Source organism: Pongo pygmaeus, chromosome 7 (genome assembly GCF_028885625.2).
Source record: "Pongo pygmaeus isolate AG05252 chromosome 7, NHGRI_mPonPyg2-v2.0_pri, whole genome shotgun sequence".
Lineage (NCBI taxonomy): Eukaryota > Metazoa > Chordata > Mammalia > Primates > Hominidae > Pongo > Pongo pygmaeus.
The window spans coordinates 28,634,881-28,654,303 of NC_072380.2; the positions used below are offsets into that span (position 1 = coordinate 28,634,881).

The following is a 19,423-nucleotide window of genomic DNA, read 5'->3' on the forward strand; positions in this document are numbered from 1 at the left end:
GCTAAATCCAAGGCCATGGAGATTTGCCCCTGTGTTTTCTTCTATGAGTTTCGTAGATTATGCTTTTATACTTAGGCCTTTGATAAATTTTGAGTTGATTTTTGTGTATAAGGTAAGGTAAGAGTCTAACGTTATGCTTTTGCATATGGATTCTCTCTCGTTCAGTATCTTTTGTTGAAGAGACTTTTTTCCCATTGAACAGTCTTGGCATCTTTGTTGAAAATGAATTGGCCATACATGTGACGGTTTAATTCTGGACTCCTAATTCTATCCCATTAAGCTATATGTCTATCCTTATCTAGTAGACACTTTTGATTCCTATAATAGCTTTGTGATAAGTTTTGAAATTGGAAAATATGAGTACTCCAGTTGGTTCTTTTTCAAGATTGTTTTGGCTATTCAGAGTCTCTTGTAATTCCATATGAATTTTAGGACCAGCTTTTCCATTTCTGCAACAACAGAAGGCCGTTGGGATTTTTGAAGGGATTACACTGAATCTGTAGGTCTCTTTTGGGAGTATTGCCATCTGAACAACATTATCTTCCAAACCATGAACACAGGATGTCTTTCTGTTTATTTAGGTCTTCAGTTTCCATCAACAATATTTTATAGTTTTCTGACTTACATGACATTGGATAAATTTATTCCTAAGTATTTATTATTTTTGATGCTCTTATAAATGGAATAATTTTTTATAATTTTCTTTTCTGTTGGTGGTTTTTAAAATTTTCATTGATCTACTTGGGTTTATATCTACAGTCTTATTATTTGATTTTAATTTGTTCAAACTATTTTGCATTCTTTTTTTTCTCTCTTATCTTGCCTTCTTTTTATCGTTTGTTTCCCTCTCTATTACTTTGTTAGTTGTGCATTCTTTTATTGTTTACCCTAAAAATTATGATATGTACTTTTGACTTATAATATTCTAATAGAAATAATTACTTCAACCGTTCCCCCATTAATGCCCTTCTGACCGTCCACCTTTTCCACTTTACTATAATGCATGTTAATTTTACGTGTATTTTAAGATGATATTATTTTTGTTGGCACAGAGTATTCATTTATATTTTCCCACAGTCATCCCTTTTGTTGCTATTCATTTTTAATTTTCATCTTAGATCATTTCCCTTCTGTCTAAAGAACTTTCAAGCATTTCTTTTAGTGCAGTTTGCTGATGGCTAATTTTTCTGTTTTTGTCTGTCTAAAAGTGTATTTGCCTTCATTTGTAAATAATATTTTTACTGGCTAGAGATTATAAGTTTGCAGTTATTTTCACTCAGCTTTTTAAATAAGCCATTCCATTGTTATCTGGTTTTCTGAAGTCAACTCTGAAACTTACTGTCGCTTCCTTGAAGGTAATATGTCTTTTTTCCACTGACTGCTCTTAACATATTTTTCTTTGGTTTTCAACCGTTTAAATAAGATACGCCTAGCTGAGGTTTTCTTGTATTTATCCTTCTTGCGGTTTGCAGAACTTCTCAAATCTGTAAGTAGTTGTCTTTAATCAGTTTTGGAAAATCCTTAGCCATCATCCTTGTGTATATTGCCTCTGCCCCATTCTTACTGATCTGTCCTTTTGAGATTGCATTTACATGTGTTAGATCTTTTTTGTGTGTTTTACATGTTTCTTACCCTCTTTTCCATATGTTTTGGTCTGTGACCTTCTTTCTGTTTGAATATTTTCTATTGCCTTGTTTTCTGTTTTGCCAGTCCTATTTTCTGATATCTCTAATAAGTTCTTAATTTCAGTAATTATATATTTCAATTATAGAATTTTAATTTGATTCTTGTAATAAATTCTAATTTTCTGATGAATTGTTAATCTTTTATTGAAGATATTAGTCATAGTTATATACAGTCTTGTCTGTTTAATAGCTGGATCACCACATTTTTTTATTTTTTATTTTTTGGTTTTCAGTTTTATCACCCTGTCTCTTGGGATGCCCAGTAATTTTTTACTAAGTGCTAGACATTATAAAATATTAGTGAGGTTCCAGATACGTTATGTTGCTATATAAAAGATTAATCCTCTTACCTGCTTAGCACATAAATGCAATTAGCACTTTATTTTTATTTATTTATTTATTTTAGAGACAGGGTCTCACTCTGTCTCCCAGGCTGAATGTAGTGATGTGATCATAGCTCACTGCAGCTTTGATCATAGCTTACTACAGCCTCGAACTCCTGGGCTCAAGTGATCCTCCTGCCTGTGCCTCCCAAGTAGCTGGGACTACAGGCATATGCCACCATGCCTGGCTTTTTTTTTTTTTTTTTTTTTTAACTAGAGATAGTCTTGCTGTTTTGCCCAGGCTGGTCTCAAATTCCTGAGCTCAGGTGATCCTCCTGCCTTGGCCTCTCAAAGTGCTGAGATTACAGCCGTGAGCCATTGCGTCTAGCCAGCAGATCACTTTAATTCAGTCAGTAACTGAGCTGAGTAGAGGCTGCATTGCAATGTTGGTAGGTCTCTCCCTCTGATTTGTCTCTGCTACTAGGGTGTAGTCATTCAGGACTTCTCAGCAGGAAGTCTGGTATGTTGAGATGCTGTGCAGAGGTTGAACTGTAATTCATGTCTCTTTAGACTGATAAGACTGCCAAAATCTCTACTCTGTTCTCTTTCTGCTTAGCTTCTTAGCTTCCTTCCCTGTGTAGCTTTAGAATTTTCAGATACACACAGGGAAAACTGGCTCTGTGTTAGGCTCAGTCCTTCCCACTTCTTCTCATGTAGATCTTGTTTCTTTAGTTTCCCATTTTGTCTCTATAGCCTCACAAGACCACCTACAGCTCTGCTGGTTTCTCAGTTTCTCCAGCACAGCCTAGGCAAAGCTTGATTCCTAGCCTCTTGTCTTACGCCCAGTTCAACAAATACCACCTTTGAAAAGTGGCTGTACGTATCAGGCTACCTGTTTGTGCTTTCCTGCTCTTTGAATTCTTATTCCCTTTAAAGTTCTTTAGCAGTTCTCCAGTGGCTTTAAATAGATAACTTAAAACTTTTTTTTTCTTTTTAAGTCATTCTTGATGGAAACATTGGTCTAATACAGAGTACTCTTTCTTAGAAGTGAAAGTCATAGATAGTTTATTGTTATATGTCAGTTATTATATTCATTTTATAGTTCTTTGACGTCAGTTTCTTTAAGTGACTCTTGATTTTCTAATTGTATTATGTATAGGAGGCTCTGGAAAATAATATACATCAGTGCAGAAACAAATTGATTCATCCACATTTGAAAGGCCTGGTGGTAAGAATATCTCTAACCACTTCAAAATCAGCAGTGACTCAAACTATTATATAAATAAATGCAAAAAATATTCCATAGTCAAAAGCCCAGATGCACATCCTTGGGATATTTTATCTGTTCCTGTGGTTGAAATGATTATTTTATTTTGGTTTTATGTTTGGGGCTGCTATTTTTTTTCCTTAATATTAGCTTACAGCATTAGCTTTGTTTACATCATGTGATTTCACAGTATAAAAAATTCTGTTTAAAATGTGAAAAAGGCATGGTGGCTCATGCCTGTAATCCCAGCACTTTGGAAGGCTGAGGTGGACAGATCGCTTGAGCCCAAGAGTTTGAGACCAGCCTGGGCAACATGGCGAGACCCTGTCTTTACAAAAAATACAAAAATTAACCCTGTGTGGTGGTGCGTGCCTGTAGTCCCAGCTACTCAGGAGGCTGAGGTGGGAGGATTGCTTGAGCCTAGGAGGCAGAGGTTGCAGTGAGCCGAGATCCTGTCGCTGTACTCTGGCCTGGGTGACAGAGCAAGACCCTGTCTTTAAAAAAAAAAAACAAGAAAATTTGAGCCCAAAGTGAGAGACCTTGCCCCGCCCTCAATGCCTAAATTACTACTATATTACTATTTACCTTCCTCTCCTTCTCCCAGTTTTTCTCCTATTACTTGTTGTCCTCCCTCCTGTTGACAATTGTTAATTGAAGAAGATTTAGAAATTGAAATACTTAAAGGAGGCCAGGTGTGGTGGCTCACACCTGTAATCCCAGCACTTTGGGAGGCTGAGGCAGGCGGATCACTTGAGGTCGGGAGTTTGAGAGCAGCCTGGCCAACATGGGGAAACCCATCTCTACTGAAAACACAAATATTATCTGGGCATGGTGGTGCATGCCTATAATTGCAGCTACTCGGGAGGCTGAGGCAGGAGAATTGCTTGAACTTGGGAGGCGGAGGTTGCAGTGAGCCGAGATCATACCACTGCACTCCAGCCTGGGCGACAGAGTGAGACTCCATCTCAAAAAAAAAAAAAAAAAAAAGGAAGAAAGAAAGAAATACTTAAAGGAAGAAAACGAAAATTTTCTTGTAATCCCATCACCAATCTAGTCACACTTTTGAACATTTGGTGCATGTCTTTTGTGGATTTATTCTTTGTAAAATGGATGTTGTCAGTGGTTCTCAACCCTGCTTCTTCATCAATATCACCTGTAATACCTAAAATATACTTATAGATTCTGGGATACACCTCACATTTAGCTAGATTAGGATCTTCAAGGGTAGGGCTAGGACAGTTTCGTTTAAAAAAACAAAAACTCCCCTTCAGAAAATTTTAATAACCCTCAGAATTTTCTTATAATGAAAAAGAGAATGTTGCAGTATTATAGAAAGCTTTAACTTTTATACAGCTCTTTAACTAATTATTCAATTTTAACTTTTCCCTAGCCATTCCATCCTATGGTGAATCTGGATTGTTCTCGGGATTTCCGGCCTTTTCTTTGTGCACTCTATGCTCCTATTTGTATGGAATATGGACGTGTCACACTTCCCTGTCGTAGGCTGTGTCAGCGGGCTTACAGTGAGTGTTCGAAGCTCATGGAGATGTTTGGTGTTCCTTGGCCTGAAGATATGGAATGCAGTAGGTGCGAAAATCGTAGATTTTCATGGATCATTTCTTATGTTGCAATATGTTTAAAATTACTTGTCGTCTTTTCCATCTGTTTTAAAAAACTTTTTTTGAAGTGTACATATTAGTCATTAATTTTGAACAGTTTTATGGCTTCACAATTGTTTATTTGCTTAGAAATTTGGAAGCACTAAATGAAAAAGAAAACATTTCTGTGAAGAAGTTTTTGAAAGACTTAAGAATTACATAATCAAGACAGTTGATTTTTTCCCCCTTTAAAACATTTTTTTCTGATTATGAAAATAGTGCTATTTGTGAAAAATTATACGGAGAAGAAAACCATTTATTACCTCATCATTGCGGGGGCTTAAATACCTTTATGATTTAAATATAGATTTGTAGGATAGTTCTGTCAGCTCTTTTTTTCTGTCAAGTATTAACATACCAAATCCAGAAAATGTCAAATACTTTTCAAATTACATGCAGTATATCGACTATAAGCATGTCTTAAAGTTTTGAGATTTATTAGACATTCTTAAAGTTTCATTTGAGTGAGCATTATTATTAATAATGTACCATATTTATTATGTAATAATGTTTTACCTATTTGTATTCTGAAATATTTCAAGGATAAAGAATAAGGTGAATAGTTGTGTATCTATTATTATCTAGATTTGCCCAATCTTAACAGTTTGTAATATTGGCTTCAGATTTTTTTTAAGAAATAAAACAATACAGGTAGAATTGAAGGTTTTTCCTTGTTATCCATCTTGAGCTTATTATCTTCTTTCCCTGCCAGGAGTGAGATAATCTTTATGTTGAATTTGTTTTAAAATCATTCCCACGTTTGCTTATATACTCGTACTACATATATGCATATCCATAAACAATACAGTTTTTTTGTATGTATCTATCTATGTTTGTACCTGTAACCTGTAGGTCTGGTACATTCCTTTTAATTGCCGTATAGTGGCCAATTGTGTTAATATCCTGCAGTTATTTAGCCTTCTACTGATGGTCATTCAAGTTGTTTCCAGGTTTTTGTTATTATAAGCAACATTCTTTTCTCCTTCATATTTAAAAATAATTTTGTTTGTTACCTGGCAATAGCTCTTGGAGGCGAGTAAAGCAGATGTTGTTACTCTTACTTGACAGATGGAGAAACTTAAGAAATAATAAATCCTGTACAGTAAGTCCTAACTTAACGTTGTTGATAGGTTCTCAGAATATGTGACTTTAAGCACAGTGACATTTAATGAAACCAATTTGTTTTCTTTTCTCTTCTCTCTCTTTTTTTTTTTTTTTTTGAGGTGGAATCTCACTCTGTCCCCCAGGCTGGAGTGCAGTGGCATGATCTTGGCTCACTGCAGCCTTCACCTCCCGGGTTCAAGCAATTCTCCTGCCTTAGCCTCATGGATACCAATTTGTTTTCTTACAAACATTATAACAAAATAACATTGAAAAAAAAACAGTGTTATTTAAGGACCTGCTGTATGGTTTCTTGCTTGAAGTCACAGTTTACAAGAACCGATCTACAATTTTAAATGAGGACTACTGTATTTGTTTCTTGTAGTCAATTTATTGATGTTCTGCTTTCTCATATTTGTCTATTTCTCACCTATTTTACCTGCCCTTTTGTTTAGCCCCATCTAACCATTCATGTCTTCTGTCTCCAGACACCTGGAAGTGTTTCTAGTCTCTCTTTTAGAAGTCTATAAATTGGTGTAAAACAATTATGAATTGCCTGGACAGGAACTCTTGTTTTATGCTTCTTGTATTTAATGCCTATTGTTTAGGTGTCTTTTTATTTTAATAGCTTATATATAAGCATATTTATTTTTTTAATTTGTTTTGATAGGATTAAACCTATTTTATGTCCTCATTATACCCTAGGATTGCCTAAATTTGAAATCTTAAATTCTGAAAAAGGAAACTTTCTTTTCTTTTTTTTTGAGACAGAGTCTCGTTCTGTCACTCAGGCTGGAGTGCAGTGGCGTGACTCGGCTCACTGCAACCTCCACCTCCTGGGTTCAAGCAATTCTCCTACCTCAGTCTCCTGAGTAGCTGGGTTTACAGGTGCCCACCACCACATCCAGCTAATTTTTGCATTTTTGGTAGAGACGGGGTTTCACCACTTTGGCCAGGCTGGTCTCGAACGCCTGACTTTAAGTGGTCCGCCCGCCTCAGCCTCCCAAAGTGCTGGGATTACAGGCGTGAGCCACCGCGCCCAGCCTCAAAGGGAACTTTCATAGCAACCTTTTTATCCTTTCATAGCTCTCATACTTTTGTGCCTACTATACTGGTTGCCTTGGTTCATTTGTGCTGCTACAACAAAATACCACAGACTGGGTAAATTATAAATAATAGAAATTTATTTGTCACGGTTTGGAGGCTGGAGAGTCTAAGATCAAGGCACAGGCAGGTTGTGTTTCTAGTGAGGGCTGCTTTCTGCTTCCAACATGGCACCTTGTTGCTGCATGCTCCAGTGGGTAGGAATACGGTATCCCCATGTGGCAGGATAGCAAGAGGGGTAAGCTCACTCTGCAGCCTCTTTTATAGGGACATTAATCCTTTAATTGTCCCAAAGACCTCACTTCGTTTTTCCCTTTTGGAGATAGGATCTCACTGTATTGCCCAGGCTGGAGTGCAGGGGCACAGTCATAGCTCACTACAGCCTCAAACTCCTGGGCTCAATCAGTCCTCCTGCCTCAGCCTCCCAAGTAGCTGGAATTACATGGGCGTGTCATCATGTCCAGCTAATTAAAAAAAAAAAAAATTTGTAGAGATGGGCTCTTGCTTTGTTGCCCAGGGAGGTCACAAACTCCTGGCCTTAAGCACTCCTCCCGCCTTGGCCTCCTAAAGTGCTGGGATTACAAACTAAGCCACTGCACTTGGCCAGGCTCTGCCTCTGAATACCACTGCAGTGGGGATTGTTTCATGAATATTCATGTCCCCCAAAGTTCATGTATTGGAAACTTAATTCTCAGTGCAGCAGTGTTGAGAGGTGAGACCTTTAAGAGATCATGAGGACTCTGCCCTCATGAATAGATTAATGCCATTATCTCAGGGGGGCATTAGTTATTGCGGGAGTGGGTTCCTGATAAAAGGATGAGTTTGGCCCCTTTTCCTCCCTGGCCCCGCATGCTCTCTCTCCCTTTTGCCATGGGTTGATGCACCAAGGAGGCACCTCCTTCCCAGATGCAGGCCCTCTTGACTTGGACTTCCCAGCCTCTAGAGCTGTAAGAAATAAATCCCTGGTTTTTATAAATTACCCAGTCTCAAGTATTCTGTCATAGCAGCACAAAATGGGCTAAGACAGCACCTATTCTAAAAATTCATGGACACCCCCAGAATTTTTATCTTTTTATCCTAAATAGACCCTTCCTGATCTCATTTGTTTCTTTATTTAGCTTAAATGTTGTTGTCTATCACTTGAAATAACGTGTCTGATAGCAGTTTCATCTCATCCCTCTTACTGTACTTATTTAGACCTCCAAGTAGACTGATTAATTTCTTACAAATTGATTATGCTATATATTTAATGATTCTGAAATTACAGCAGTTGTATTTTCTATTTGTAACCACTTGTCTTGGTCAGAAAAATTTCTGTTCATTTTCCTCAGCACTTGTGCCAAATCTGTATCACTTACTTTAAACTTGTATCTCACCTTTATTTCCTTCAAGCTCAGCCTGTCCTTTCCTGAAAATGATTCAGTCCATCATGTAAGAGAACTATTGTGATCTGTTATTTCTCAGACTGTTCCTTCTCAATTTCCTTCTTGGATCCTCCTTTTTTCTGCCCCTTGAATAATGGTGCTTCCCAGAGTTCAGTTCCTGTTCTCCACAGCCCTCCCTGGATAATCTCATCTCACCTATTTTCACTCTTATTTATATGCCGATGACTCCTAAACCTGAGTCTGTAGCCTCTCTCTGCAAAGCTCAAAACCTGCATATATCTAGCAGCTGTTGAAAATCCTAACCTATATCCAGTAGCCATTGGAAATCCTGGCCTCAGTTTGTCTCCACGACCTCAATTTTGGCATATGTAAAATTGATTTTACTTCTTGGCTCACTTTTTTATTCCCTGGAAGTATCTTCTGTTCCTACTTCATTGATCTTAACTCCCACATTCAAGTTATGCATTCTGTTGCTTTCAGCTAACTAATTTTGTATCTGTCTCATTCTCACTGCCTTATTTGACTTTCATTTTGGCACATCTGGTATCCCTGCCTCCATTTTTGCCCCGCTCAAGTCTGTCTTTTACACTGCTCCTGGTTACCTTTCTGATTACTTGGGTTAGGCTTATATGAATATATTCACTCAACATTCATTAGTTCAACACACGTCAGTTGAATGTCTTTGGTGTGCTAGGCACTATTCTAGATGCCGAAGATGAGCAGTGAGCAAAACAGAGATCCTGTTCTTATGGAGTGAAAATTCTAATGGTGGTAGTAAATAAATAGAGACAATGTCAGATGAAAATGAATGCTAATAAGAACAAATGTGGTAGGTGATAGGGATACAATATAGGAGAGCAGAGGGATTCTATTTTCTATAGAGTCTTTGGAGAAGGCCTTTTTGATAAGGAGGCTTTGCACCAGGGACTTGAATGAAGTGAGAAGACAAATGATGATATCTGGGGGCACAGCGGGCTAGGCAGAGGAAACAGAGCAGCAAGTACAGAGACTCTGAAGTGGAACCACGCTTCCTAAACTCACGGAATAACAGGAGACCAAAGTGGTTGGAGCCAAGCGAGTGAGGGAGAATGGAAGGAAATAAGATCAGAAAAGTACTGGGGCTGAGGGTCTTTGTAGCTCTGGTAAGGAATTTGGATTTGACTCTCAGATGAGAAGCCATTCGAGGGTTTGAAGCAGAAGAGGCATGATCACGAACACAGGAGCAGCATATCTTTAAAGGAGTACTTTGGCTGCTGTGTGGAAATGGAGATCAATTGGAGGCCCCTCTAGAAGTCCAGGGAAGAAATATTTATGGCTCAGACTGGGCACCAGCAGGGGAGGAAATGAGAAGAGGTCGGTTTCTTGATATATTACAAAGTAGAATCACAGGAAATGCTGGTAGATTGTGATGTGTATATGAAAGATAAGGGACATCAAGGATAACCCCAAGGTTTTTGGCCTGAGCAGCTAGAAGTATAGAATAACCATTTATGGAGATGGGGAAACCTGAGGAGTGGAAGTCAAGAATTTGCTTTCAGAAGGGTTGAAGATTGAGGTGCCTATTAGATATCTAAGTGTATATGTTGAGTTGGCAGTTAGATATACAAATATATCCATAGATATATTAGTATTGGGTAACATAGGAAAATTGTAGTGTTTGCATGGTTTTAAATTTTATGTTAATGTTTATACACACACACACACACACACACACACACTCACACACACATTTCTGCAATGTGCTTACCTCTCCAGTCTCATCTCCTGCCACAAGTCATGCATACTTTATATTCCAGCAATAACAAACACACCCTGTTCAAACATCTATGCCTATGCTTATATTTGCTTACTAGAATGCTGATTGGCTTACTGCTAATACTGATTTAAAATCCTGTATTGGGGGACTGTGAAGTCTTTCATAATTCCTTCCCCTTATGTAACTAATCTCTCTTTATCATTAACATTTTTGTGCCTTATATAGATTTTAATTGCTAGCAGAGTGTCACACTACTGTATTTTGTGTATGTTGTGTTTATAAGTATGTGTCTCCTTCTGGATTCAAGGATAGAGATCTGTATTTTTATATTTTTAACTCCTAGCATATTGCAGGGTTCCAGTAAATACTTGAATGCAATACATTCTGTCATTTGGCTTTATAATTCTCTGTGAAGAAAATGGTTTGTATTAGAAAATTTGAAAGATTTGAAGATATTAATCAGCTACAGCATAAAGTTATGTATGTGTTTGGCAAACTTAATGATAGTTTCTTAGAAACTATTTGATGCATATAAAACAGTAAACAGCTAGTTACTGGGAGTCTAAAGTCTTAGAAACAGATATTGGCAAAAAAAATTAACAATGAAGGGAATTCATGACAACGGTCTCCTTAGTTGCATAAATGTCTGCAACACAACCTTGTTTTCTTTGTCTTGAGGCTATCATACTTTTTCAAGACATACAACTAGTATTTTTTGCTCAACTGTCGAAAATCTAGTTGTATGGACCACAAACAAGATATCACCATTTACTTTATTTCTACATATTACATTTGCTTTCCAGGAATAAATAAGGTTGTGAGTGCCAGATTTGGAAATCCAAATTGTTAGATCATGATAGATTTCCCCATAAGTAAAAATAGTTCTCATCTTGTTTTGTTTTTTAGGTTCCCAGATTGTGATGAGCCGTATCCTCGACTTGTGGATCTGAATTTAGCTGGAGAACCAACTGAAGGAGCCCCAGTGGCAGTGCAGAGAGACTATGGTTTTTGGTGTCCCCGAGAGTTAAAAATTGATCCTGATCTGGGTTATTCTTTTCTGCACGTGCGTGATTGTTCACCTCCTTGTCCAAATATGTACTTCAGAAGAGAAGAACTGTCATTTGCTCGCTATTTCATAGGATTGATTTCAATCATTTGCCTCTCAGCCACATTGTTTACTTTTTTAACTTTTTTGATTGATGTCACAAGATTCCGTTATCCTGAAAGGCCTATTATATTTTATGCAGTCTGCTACATGATGGTATCCTTAATTTTCTTCATTGGATTTTTGCTTGAGGATCGAGTAGCCTGCAATGCATCCATCCCTGCACAATATAAGGCTTCCACAGTGACACAAGGATCTCATAATAAAGCCTGTACCATGCTTTTTATGATACTCTATTTTTTTACTATGGCTGGCAGTGTATGGTGGGTAATTCTTACCATCACATGGTTTTTAGCAGCTGTGCCAAAGTGGGGTAGTGAAGCTATTGAGAAGAAAGCATTGCTGTTTCACGCCAGTGCATGGGGCATCCCCGGAACTCTAACCATCATCCTTTTAGCGATGAATAAAATTGAAGGTGACAATATTAGTGGCGTGTGTTTTGTTGGCCTCTACGATGTTGATGCATTGAGATATTTTGTTCTTGCTCCCCTCTGCCTGTATGTGGTAGTTGGGGTTTCTCTCCTCTTAGCTGGCATTATATCCCTAAACAGAGTTCGAATTGAGATTCCATTAGAAAAGGAGAACCAAGATAAATTAGTGAAGTTTATGATCCGGATCGGTGTTTTCAGCATTCTTTATCTCGTACCACTCTTGGTGGTAATTGGATGCTACTTTTATGAGCAAGCTAACCGGGGCATCTGGGAAACAACGTGGATACAAGAACGCTGCAGAGAATATCACATTCCATGTCCATATCAGGTAAGGGAAACCTTGTTACAAATTTCAGAATATGTGATAATGAAACAAAAGCATATTACTATAATGAGTTAATATCAGCTGTTTTTTGAAATGTCATGAACCTTCAACTTGTACATTAACATTTTAAGGGTGAGATAACAAATATGTTTAAATATGTAATACACATATTTGATAGACATCTTCATTTTAAAAGATGACTTAACAAGTCTACACTATGGGCTTTTAAGCAGTGTATGTCTATTGGTGATTTTTTTTTTTCCAGAAGTGTGCAGTTTCATGGGGGAGAAGCACTTTACCAACATTTATAAAAATGTGCTTTTTATGGGAATTTTACTGATGCTCAGGTTAGAAATTGTTTTATTTGTAGCAGTTTTGCAAAAGTAACAAGATGCAAGTATAAAAACTCAATGATCTTGATTTTTCTTCTTTGCATACTGAATATTTTGTGATTTTTTTTGAGTTTAAAGAGTTCAGAGCCTCTGGTAGTCTTAGAATTATGGAATTTCAAATCTAGAAAGAACTTTAGAGATCATTTATTCAGATTCCCTCTGTAATTTAGAGTTCTTAAACATCTAGTATCTTATTTGAAGCTTTGAAATGTTAAGTGACTTGCTCTTGAGTAGTAAATGAACAGCTGGGATTTAGTCTTAGATAAATGTAGTCAAGGAAAATAGATCAGAGGAGTTAATGCTAAGTATTTCTCTCTCTCATCTTTAGTACTTCTAGAATCTGTGTTCCTACTATTACCCTATCTTCTTTTATATATTTATGATGATTATTTAGAGACAGAGTCTTACTAGAATGCAGTGGCGTGATCATAGCTCACTGCAGCTTCTAACTCCAGGAGCTCAAGCAATCCTCCTGCCTCAGCCTCCCAGTTAGGTAGGACTACAGGTGTGCACCACCATGCCCAGCTAATTTTTTATTTCATTTTTTTAAGAGATGGGGTTTCACTATGTTGCCCAGGCTAGTCTCGAACTCCTGGCCTCAAGTGATCTTCCCTCCTGGACCTCCCCAGATGCTGGTATCAACAGGCGTTAGCCACCACGCCAGCCTCTCTTCTTTCTTTTAAAACAAGTTTTCTTAAAAGAGTACTCTAATGTGGTGTCTCCTGTTCATCATTTTCCAGATTTCCTCTTATAAAAGTGCACCAGCCACCTTTCCATCTCCTCCAACCTTTGTTACTCTAATATTTTTAAATACCTTTATTGACGTACTTATGGATTACAGATAACTTTTGTTTACTAGTCTGTTTCCCCTACTACTATACACTGAACTCTTTGCAAGAAGAACTTCTTTTTTGTTTTTTGAAGACATTCTGTAGATGAGAGTAATGATAATGTGGGTATATTGCTTGAGAAGAGGGGACATTTTTAAGACATGGTAACAGAAATGTATATTTAACAAATGGTTACTGCTACAGAGAGTATGGGGTTAGCACATAATAAATGCTGATACATTTTTGATAGCTGAGAATGCCAATTTCCCTTTTATTTTGGTATAAGTAGTCCTATACAAATGATATTTTATCATTGTATATTAGCTACTGACTTTTTAAAAATAAACCAACTCATAACTTAGAGACTAGGAAAAAATGAATAATTGAAATTCCATTCAGTTTCTTGCCAGAACTGCTTACTAAAAACTCTTAATATGAGTTTTCAGACCTAAAGGTAAATAATCCAATTTTCCCTCTGAGAGAGAGATGTTGAATTATATTTTATGCTTCCCCATGTCAGTTTCTAGGATTCTAAATTATTATTTTAGGGCTACTGAAGAAATAATGTTTGACCATGAAATAATGGTCTTAAAAAATACCAGACTTCAAACATGTAAATCAGTAGAGTAGTTGGGATGCTGCTTTTTTCATGACATACCTAGAATTCTTTTAGCATCTTTAGAACCAGTTTGAGCTACACTGAAATATATGTATATGTGTGGGGGTGTGTGTGTGTGTGTGTGTGTGTGTTGGGGGGGATTAATAGTGTTTTCTAAGAAATATTTTCAACATACAGAAATGAATAACAAATGATGATAATAACATAGGTATTAAACTGTAAGCTGGAGTAGGAGTCCTAGCTTCTTTTCTTACTTTCATTAATTACTTAACTTTGTAACCTTGGATGAACTTCACCTCCCTCTGCTTCAGTTCCTCATAATATGAGGATAGTAATGAATCTACCTCCTAGGGTTGTTTTTAGGATTATGCATGTAAATACTTAGAAGTGTGGCTGCTAGTCTACGGCCACACCACCCTGAATGCTCCCGATATCTTCTGATCTCAGAAGCTAAGCAGGGTAGGGCCTGGTTAGTACTTGGATGGGAGAAATGTGGCTACTGCATAATAAGTGCTCAAAATGTTGGCTCTATTCTTACTTGTTATTGTCTATTATTGTTGTTGCTACCATTATTTACATATAGATATGTTTTTTAAAAGCCACCTCGTACTAAGCTTTAGCAAATGCAATATTTGCTTCAGACTTTTTAAAGAAGTCATAGATTTAGCTGAAACTTCCTGTGTACCCTTCCCTAATCCTGTTCCTCTTATTGACTCCCCAGAGACAACCATCATCGTGAATTTGGAGTTGTTCATTCCCATAAAAGCCTATACAATTACCAATACATACGTAGTTATAAAAAATGTTTGTTTTACCCAGTACATAAATTATATCACACTATACATGTATTTCTTTGACTAAATTCTTTAACTCAACATTTTGTTTTTGAGTTGCATTTATTTTAATACTGCAACTCTATTTTTTAAAATGTTTCCTTTTACTAATATAAAGGAAATGTATAACGTATTTCAAATATATAGAGATATAGAAAATAAATATCCATGTACTCACAACCCAACTACCTTGAAATCTTGAAATTATGGCATATGTATCTGTATCTGTCTGTGTACCTGTGTATCTAATATTAAAGATACAGTTGATACCTCCTCTGTTCCTTTCCATATTTCCATTCCTCTTCTTCCTCCCTTCCTAGAGAAACCCTTCTCATAAATACGGTATTTTTCATTCTCCTGAATATTTTTATACTGTCGCTGAGTGTTTATCCGTAAAATTTGCTGTTATGCAAGTTTTTAAAATGTATATATGTGAGATCATTCTGTAGCTCATTTTTAAACTCAGTTTTATGTTTTTGAGAATATATATGTTGATATGTGTACTGATAATTTGTTTTAACTGCAGTGGAGTATGCTATTGTATAACTGTACTGCAATTTATTCACTCATTTATTGATGAATTATATAGTTTCTAATTTTTTGTTGTAAGCCATTTTTCAGTGAATATTCTTTTAACACTTTCATTTCTTACATATGAACAAGAGTTTCTATTGGAATTTTTGCATTGTAGGCTATAAGCATGTTCAACTTAAGTGGTTATTTTAATTTATACTCACACCAGAATATGAGTTTCCCCTTTGTCCCCATTTTGGCACTCTCAGGCTTTTACATTTTTGCCAGACTTTGAAATAATATCTCAATTCTGTAGTAATTTACCTTTTCCTTATTATAAGTAAGGTTGAATGTGTTTTCGTATATTTATTGGCCATTTGGGGTTTCTCTGTGATTTACCTATTTGTTATCTTTGTCCATTGCTCTGTTAAGTTATTTGCTTTTTACTGTTTAAATATTATTGGTTTTCTTTGTCAGTCATTTGCATTACAGATATTTTCTGCTTTGTGGCTTGTCTTTTCACTTTATTTGTGCTTTCTTAGTCTTTTGTGTTTTAAGATAATCCTTCCCTGCCATTAAAGTGATTAAAATGGCCTGCTGTATTTTTTCTAGTAGTTTCTACAATTTGCTTTTTTGATTCATATCTCTAATCCCATAAAATTTATTTTTGTGAATGTTGTAAGGAGCACAATTTTATTTTTCCATATGGATAAGACATGTGCTTTCTGCATCGTTGATCAAATAGTTCATCTATTTCAATTGTAATGCAACCTCTGTCATGCACAAGTTTCATTTTTGGGCTCTCTCATTTGTATAACCATGTGTCAACTCCACATCTTCCTTACCTTGTTCTTCTTCTTCAAAACTATTTTAGCTATTCTTGGTACTTTGCTCTTCTGTATGAATTTTAAAATCAATTTTCCATGAAAACACTGTCAGGATTTTCATTGAAATTGTTTTCAACTTATAAATGAATCTGAGGAACATTGCCATTTTTGCAATACTGAGTTTTAATATCTTATTTATGTTTTTATGCATTAAATTGGTTATTGATGGTGTACAGGCATGCCATTTAAAATTTTTTTAATTTATTTATTGTGACAAAATCTTGCTCTGTTGCCTAGGTTGGAGTGCAGTGGCACAGTCATAGCTCTCTGTAACCATGAACTCCCAGGTTTGAGTGATCCTCCTGCCTCATCCTCCCAAGTAGGTGGGGCTACAGGCGTGTGCTACCATGCTTGGCTAACTTTTTTTTTTTTTCTTTTTTTGTAGAGATGAGGTCTCCCTGTGTTGTCCAGGCTGGTCTCAAGTGATCCTTCCACCTTGACTTTCTAAAGACTGGGATTGTAGGTGTGAGCTAATGTGCCTGGCCTGATTTATTTTGTGTATTGGTTTTATATCAAACATCCTCGTTGAACTCCTATTAGTTCTGATTGTGTATCGATTCTCTTAGATATTCTTTCTAGAAATCATGTTGTTTGCAAATAGGGACAAATTTGTCTTGCTTGCTTTCCAATTTCTATATTTCATATAAGAGCTGTCTACTCTTGGAAAGGATTTGCACATCCTCCTGTAAAACTCTGTCCTCATGTCATTGAAGTAAAAGGAAAGAAGTTGGTTAAGAAAGTAGATTTTTGTTAAGTTACCATTTAATCTCTTCAATACTAATGGTTTTATTCAGGTCTTTTATTTCTTCTTGAGGCATTTTTTGTCATTTATATTTTTCTGGAACATTATTTCATCTAACTTTTCAAATACATTAGCATAAATTTGTTCATTTTTAAAATGTTTTTACCATTTTAGTTTTTGCTCCTAATAAATATGTTCTTTTTTCCCCACGTTCAATCTTGTTAAAGGATTTTTCTTTTTTTTTTCTTTTGGTAGAGATGGGGTCTTGTTATGCTGCCCAGGCAGGTCTCAAACTCCTGGCCTCAGGGATCCTGCCTCTGCAGCCTCCCAAAGCACTGGGATAACAGGCCTGAGCCACTGCTCCCACCAAAGATTATCTTTTTAATTCAATTATTTCTTGTCTTATTTCATCCCTACTGCTTTCTTTAGAATTACTTTGTTTTTCTAGATTCTTGAATTGAAAGCTTAACTCATTTATTGTCAATATTTTAAAATGTATTTTAAAAATACATTTAATAGTTACTTTAAATTTAACCAAAAGACCATTATTAACCAGGTTGGTCGTTCACACTCATTCTGTCTTCTGAACTTAACTTTAAGTAACTTTATGTTTGTTTTGTTTCGTTTTGTTTGAGAACTTTTATTTATTGAAGTTTGGGAATCTCTGGCTTTTTGTTCTTCACAGAAAGGTCCCCTCACAAAGCTGATGGAAAGGGATGTTTTTTACCCTAACATCTCATAGGTTAATAACACTTGGATACGTTTTAAAAATTCCCTCCAACGTGTATTTTTTTTTCTAGGATTTCCTTTCTCTTTAGCATATTAATTCAGAGACTGTTCTGGAAGATAGTGCTGGTGTGGCTAAAGTTTTATTCTATATGTGAGTCCCATGAATTCCTTTGTGATTCTTGTGCTTTCCAATCTTGCTTGAATAAATAGATGTTGAGTTAAACCTGGCCTGTTCAAAAAAGATAAAGTACTATAAATATGAACTCTTATTTGTATAGACTTCATTGTGGGTAAAATCTGTGATTGCTAATATCCACAACAACCTTTTCAAATAGATAGCATGGCTTCATTCCTGCCATTCAAAAGCATTTAAAGCAGAAAGAAGTAATGTGTCTTACATAGTTACATTAGCTTAAGGATCAGCAAACTATAGCCCATCTGAACTGTAGCCTACAGATAAACTAGAAGACCAGCCACCTGTTTTTTTAATTGTAGTTTTATAGACGCATACACACATTATGTATACGTTCTCATTTTAACCATTTTTAAGTGTACAGTTCTGTGACATTAAGTAAATTCACATTGTGCAAACATCACCACCATCCATTTCCAGTAACTTTTTCATCTTTTCAAACTGAGAAGACTTAGCAACATGGTAAGACCCCATTTCTACAAAAAATACAAAAATTAGCCAGGCATGTTGGCATGCGCCTGTAGTCCTAGCTACTCGGGAGGCTGAGGCAGGAGAATAGTTTGAGCCCAAGAGGTCAAGGCTTCAGAGAGCTGTGATTGCACCACTGCACTCCAGCCTAGGTGACAGAGCGAGACCCTATCTCAATAAAAATCAGTCAATCAATCAATCAGTGAAACTCTGTACCCATTAAACAATAACTCCCCATTCTTCTTCCCCACATCCCCTGTCAACTACCATTCTACTTTGTCTCTATTAATTTAATTCTAGATATCTCATATAAATGGAATTATACAATAATTTGCCCTACTTTGATTTTAATATTCAGATATTAGGAGATTAATATTTGTTTTTGTTCGGAATTTATTTTTGGAGGAATCTTATACAGACTTCTGAATTGAGCACCAGTGATGTGAAATTTTTATATTGAAGTAATACCCACACATACTTGAATAAAGATCTGCTGTTATTGAGTGTGCCTTATAGAACACTTAGTAGGCGCTGATGATAATTCCTAATAAGAAGTTTTTTAAATGTTTTAAGTAATGATGGAGCAGTCTCCTCAGGTGACTTAGAAAGAGAAAATATTTGAATATATTTGCTTAAAAACCAATAAGGTTGCTTAGCAGTTATCTCTCATATTACAGAAACTTTCAAATATCTGAAAAAATTAGTTCCTGAGTTGTTTATCATGTTTTTTCAAAATACCAATTGGGTTTAGTGCAAATTGCGTGAATGTAAATTCATAATTTGAAGAAAAATTGGCTGGGTGTAAAGTATTTTAAAATGAGTGTTCTCGCTGAAAACAGTTTCACTGGCTTTTTTTTCTGTTTTCTAAATAAAATTGTAGGTTTTAGCACAGTTCTAGATTGACAGAAAAATTGTGAAGATAACACAGTGAGTTCCCATATGCCTTGTACCAGTTTTCCCTGTTATTAACATCTTATATCACTATGGTACATCTGTTATAATTGGCTAACCAATAGT

The 19,423-nt window shown here is 36.1% G+C and overlaps 1 protein-coding gene across 4 annotated transcripts in view; it reads left to right on the forward strand.

The window, feature by feature from the left end:
* FZD3 (frizzled class receptor 3) overlaps positions 1–19,423 on the forward strand; it is a 74,778-nt gene that overhangs the window by 21,915 nt on the left and 33,440 nt on the right. For 3 of the 4 annotated variants that reach the window (XM_054499027.2, XM_054499026.2, XM_063668600.1), the window contains 2 exons: positions 4,666–4,862; positions 11,186–12,203. In XM_054499027.2, coding sequence (XP_054355002.1) covers positions 4,666–4,862; positions 11,186–12,203 — 1,215 coding nt within the window. Of the gene's footprint in view, positions 1–3,167; positions 3,237–4,665; positions 4,863–11,185; positions 12,204–19,423 lie in introns of all 4 variants that reach the window. The other variant, XM_063668601.1, reaches the window with a different exon arrangement.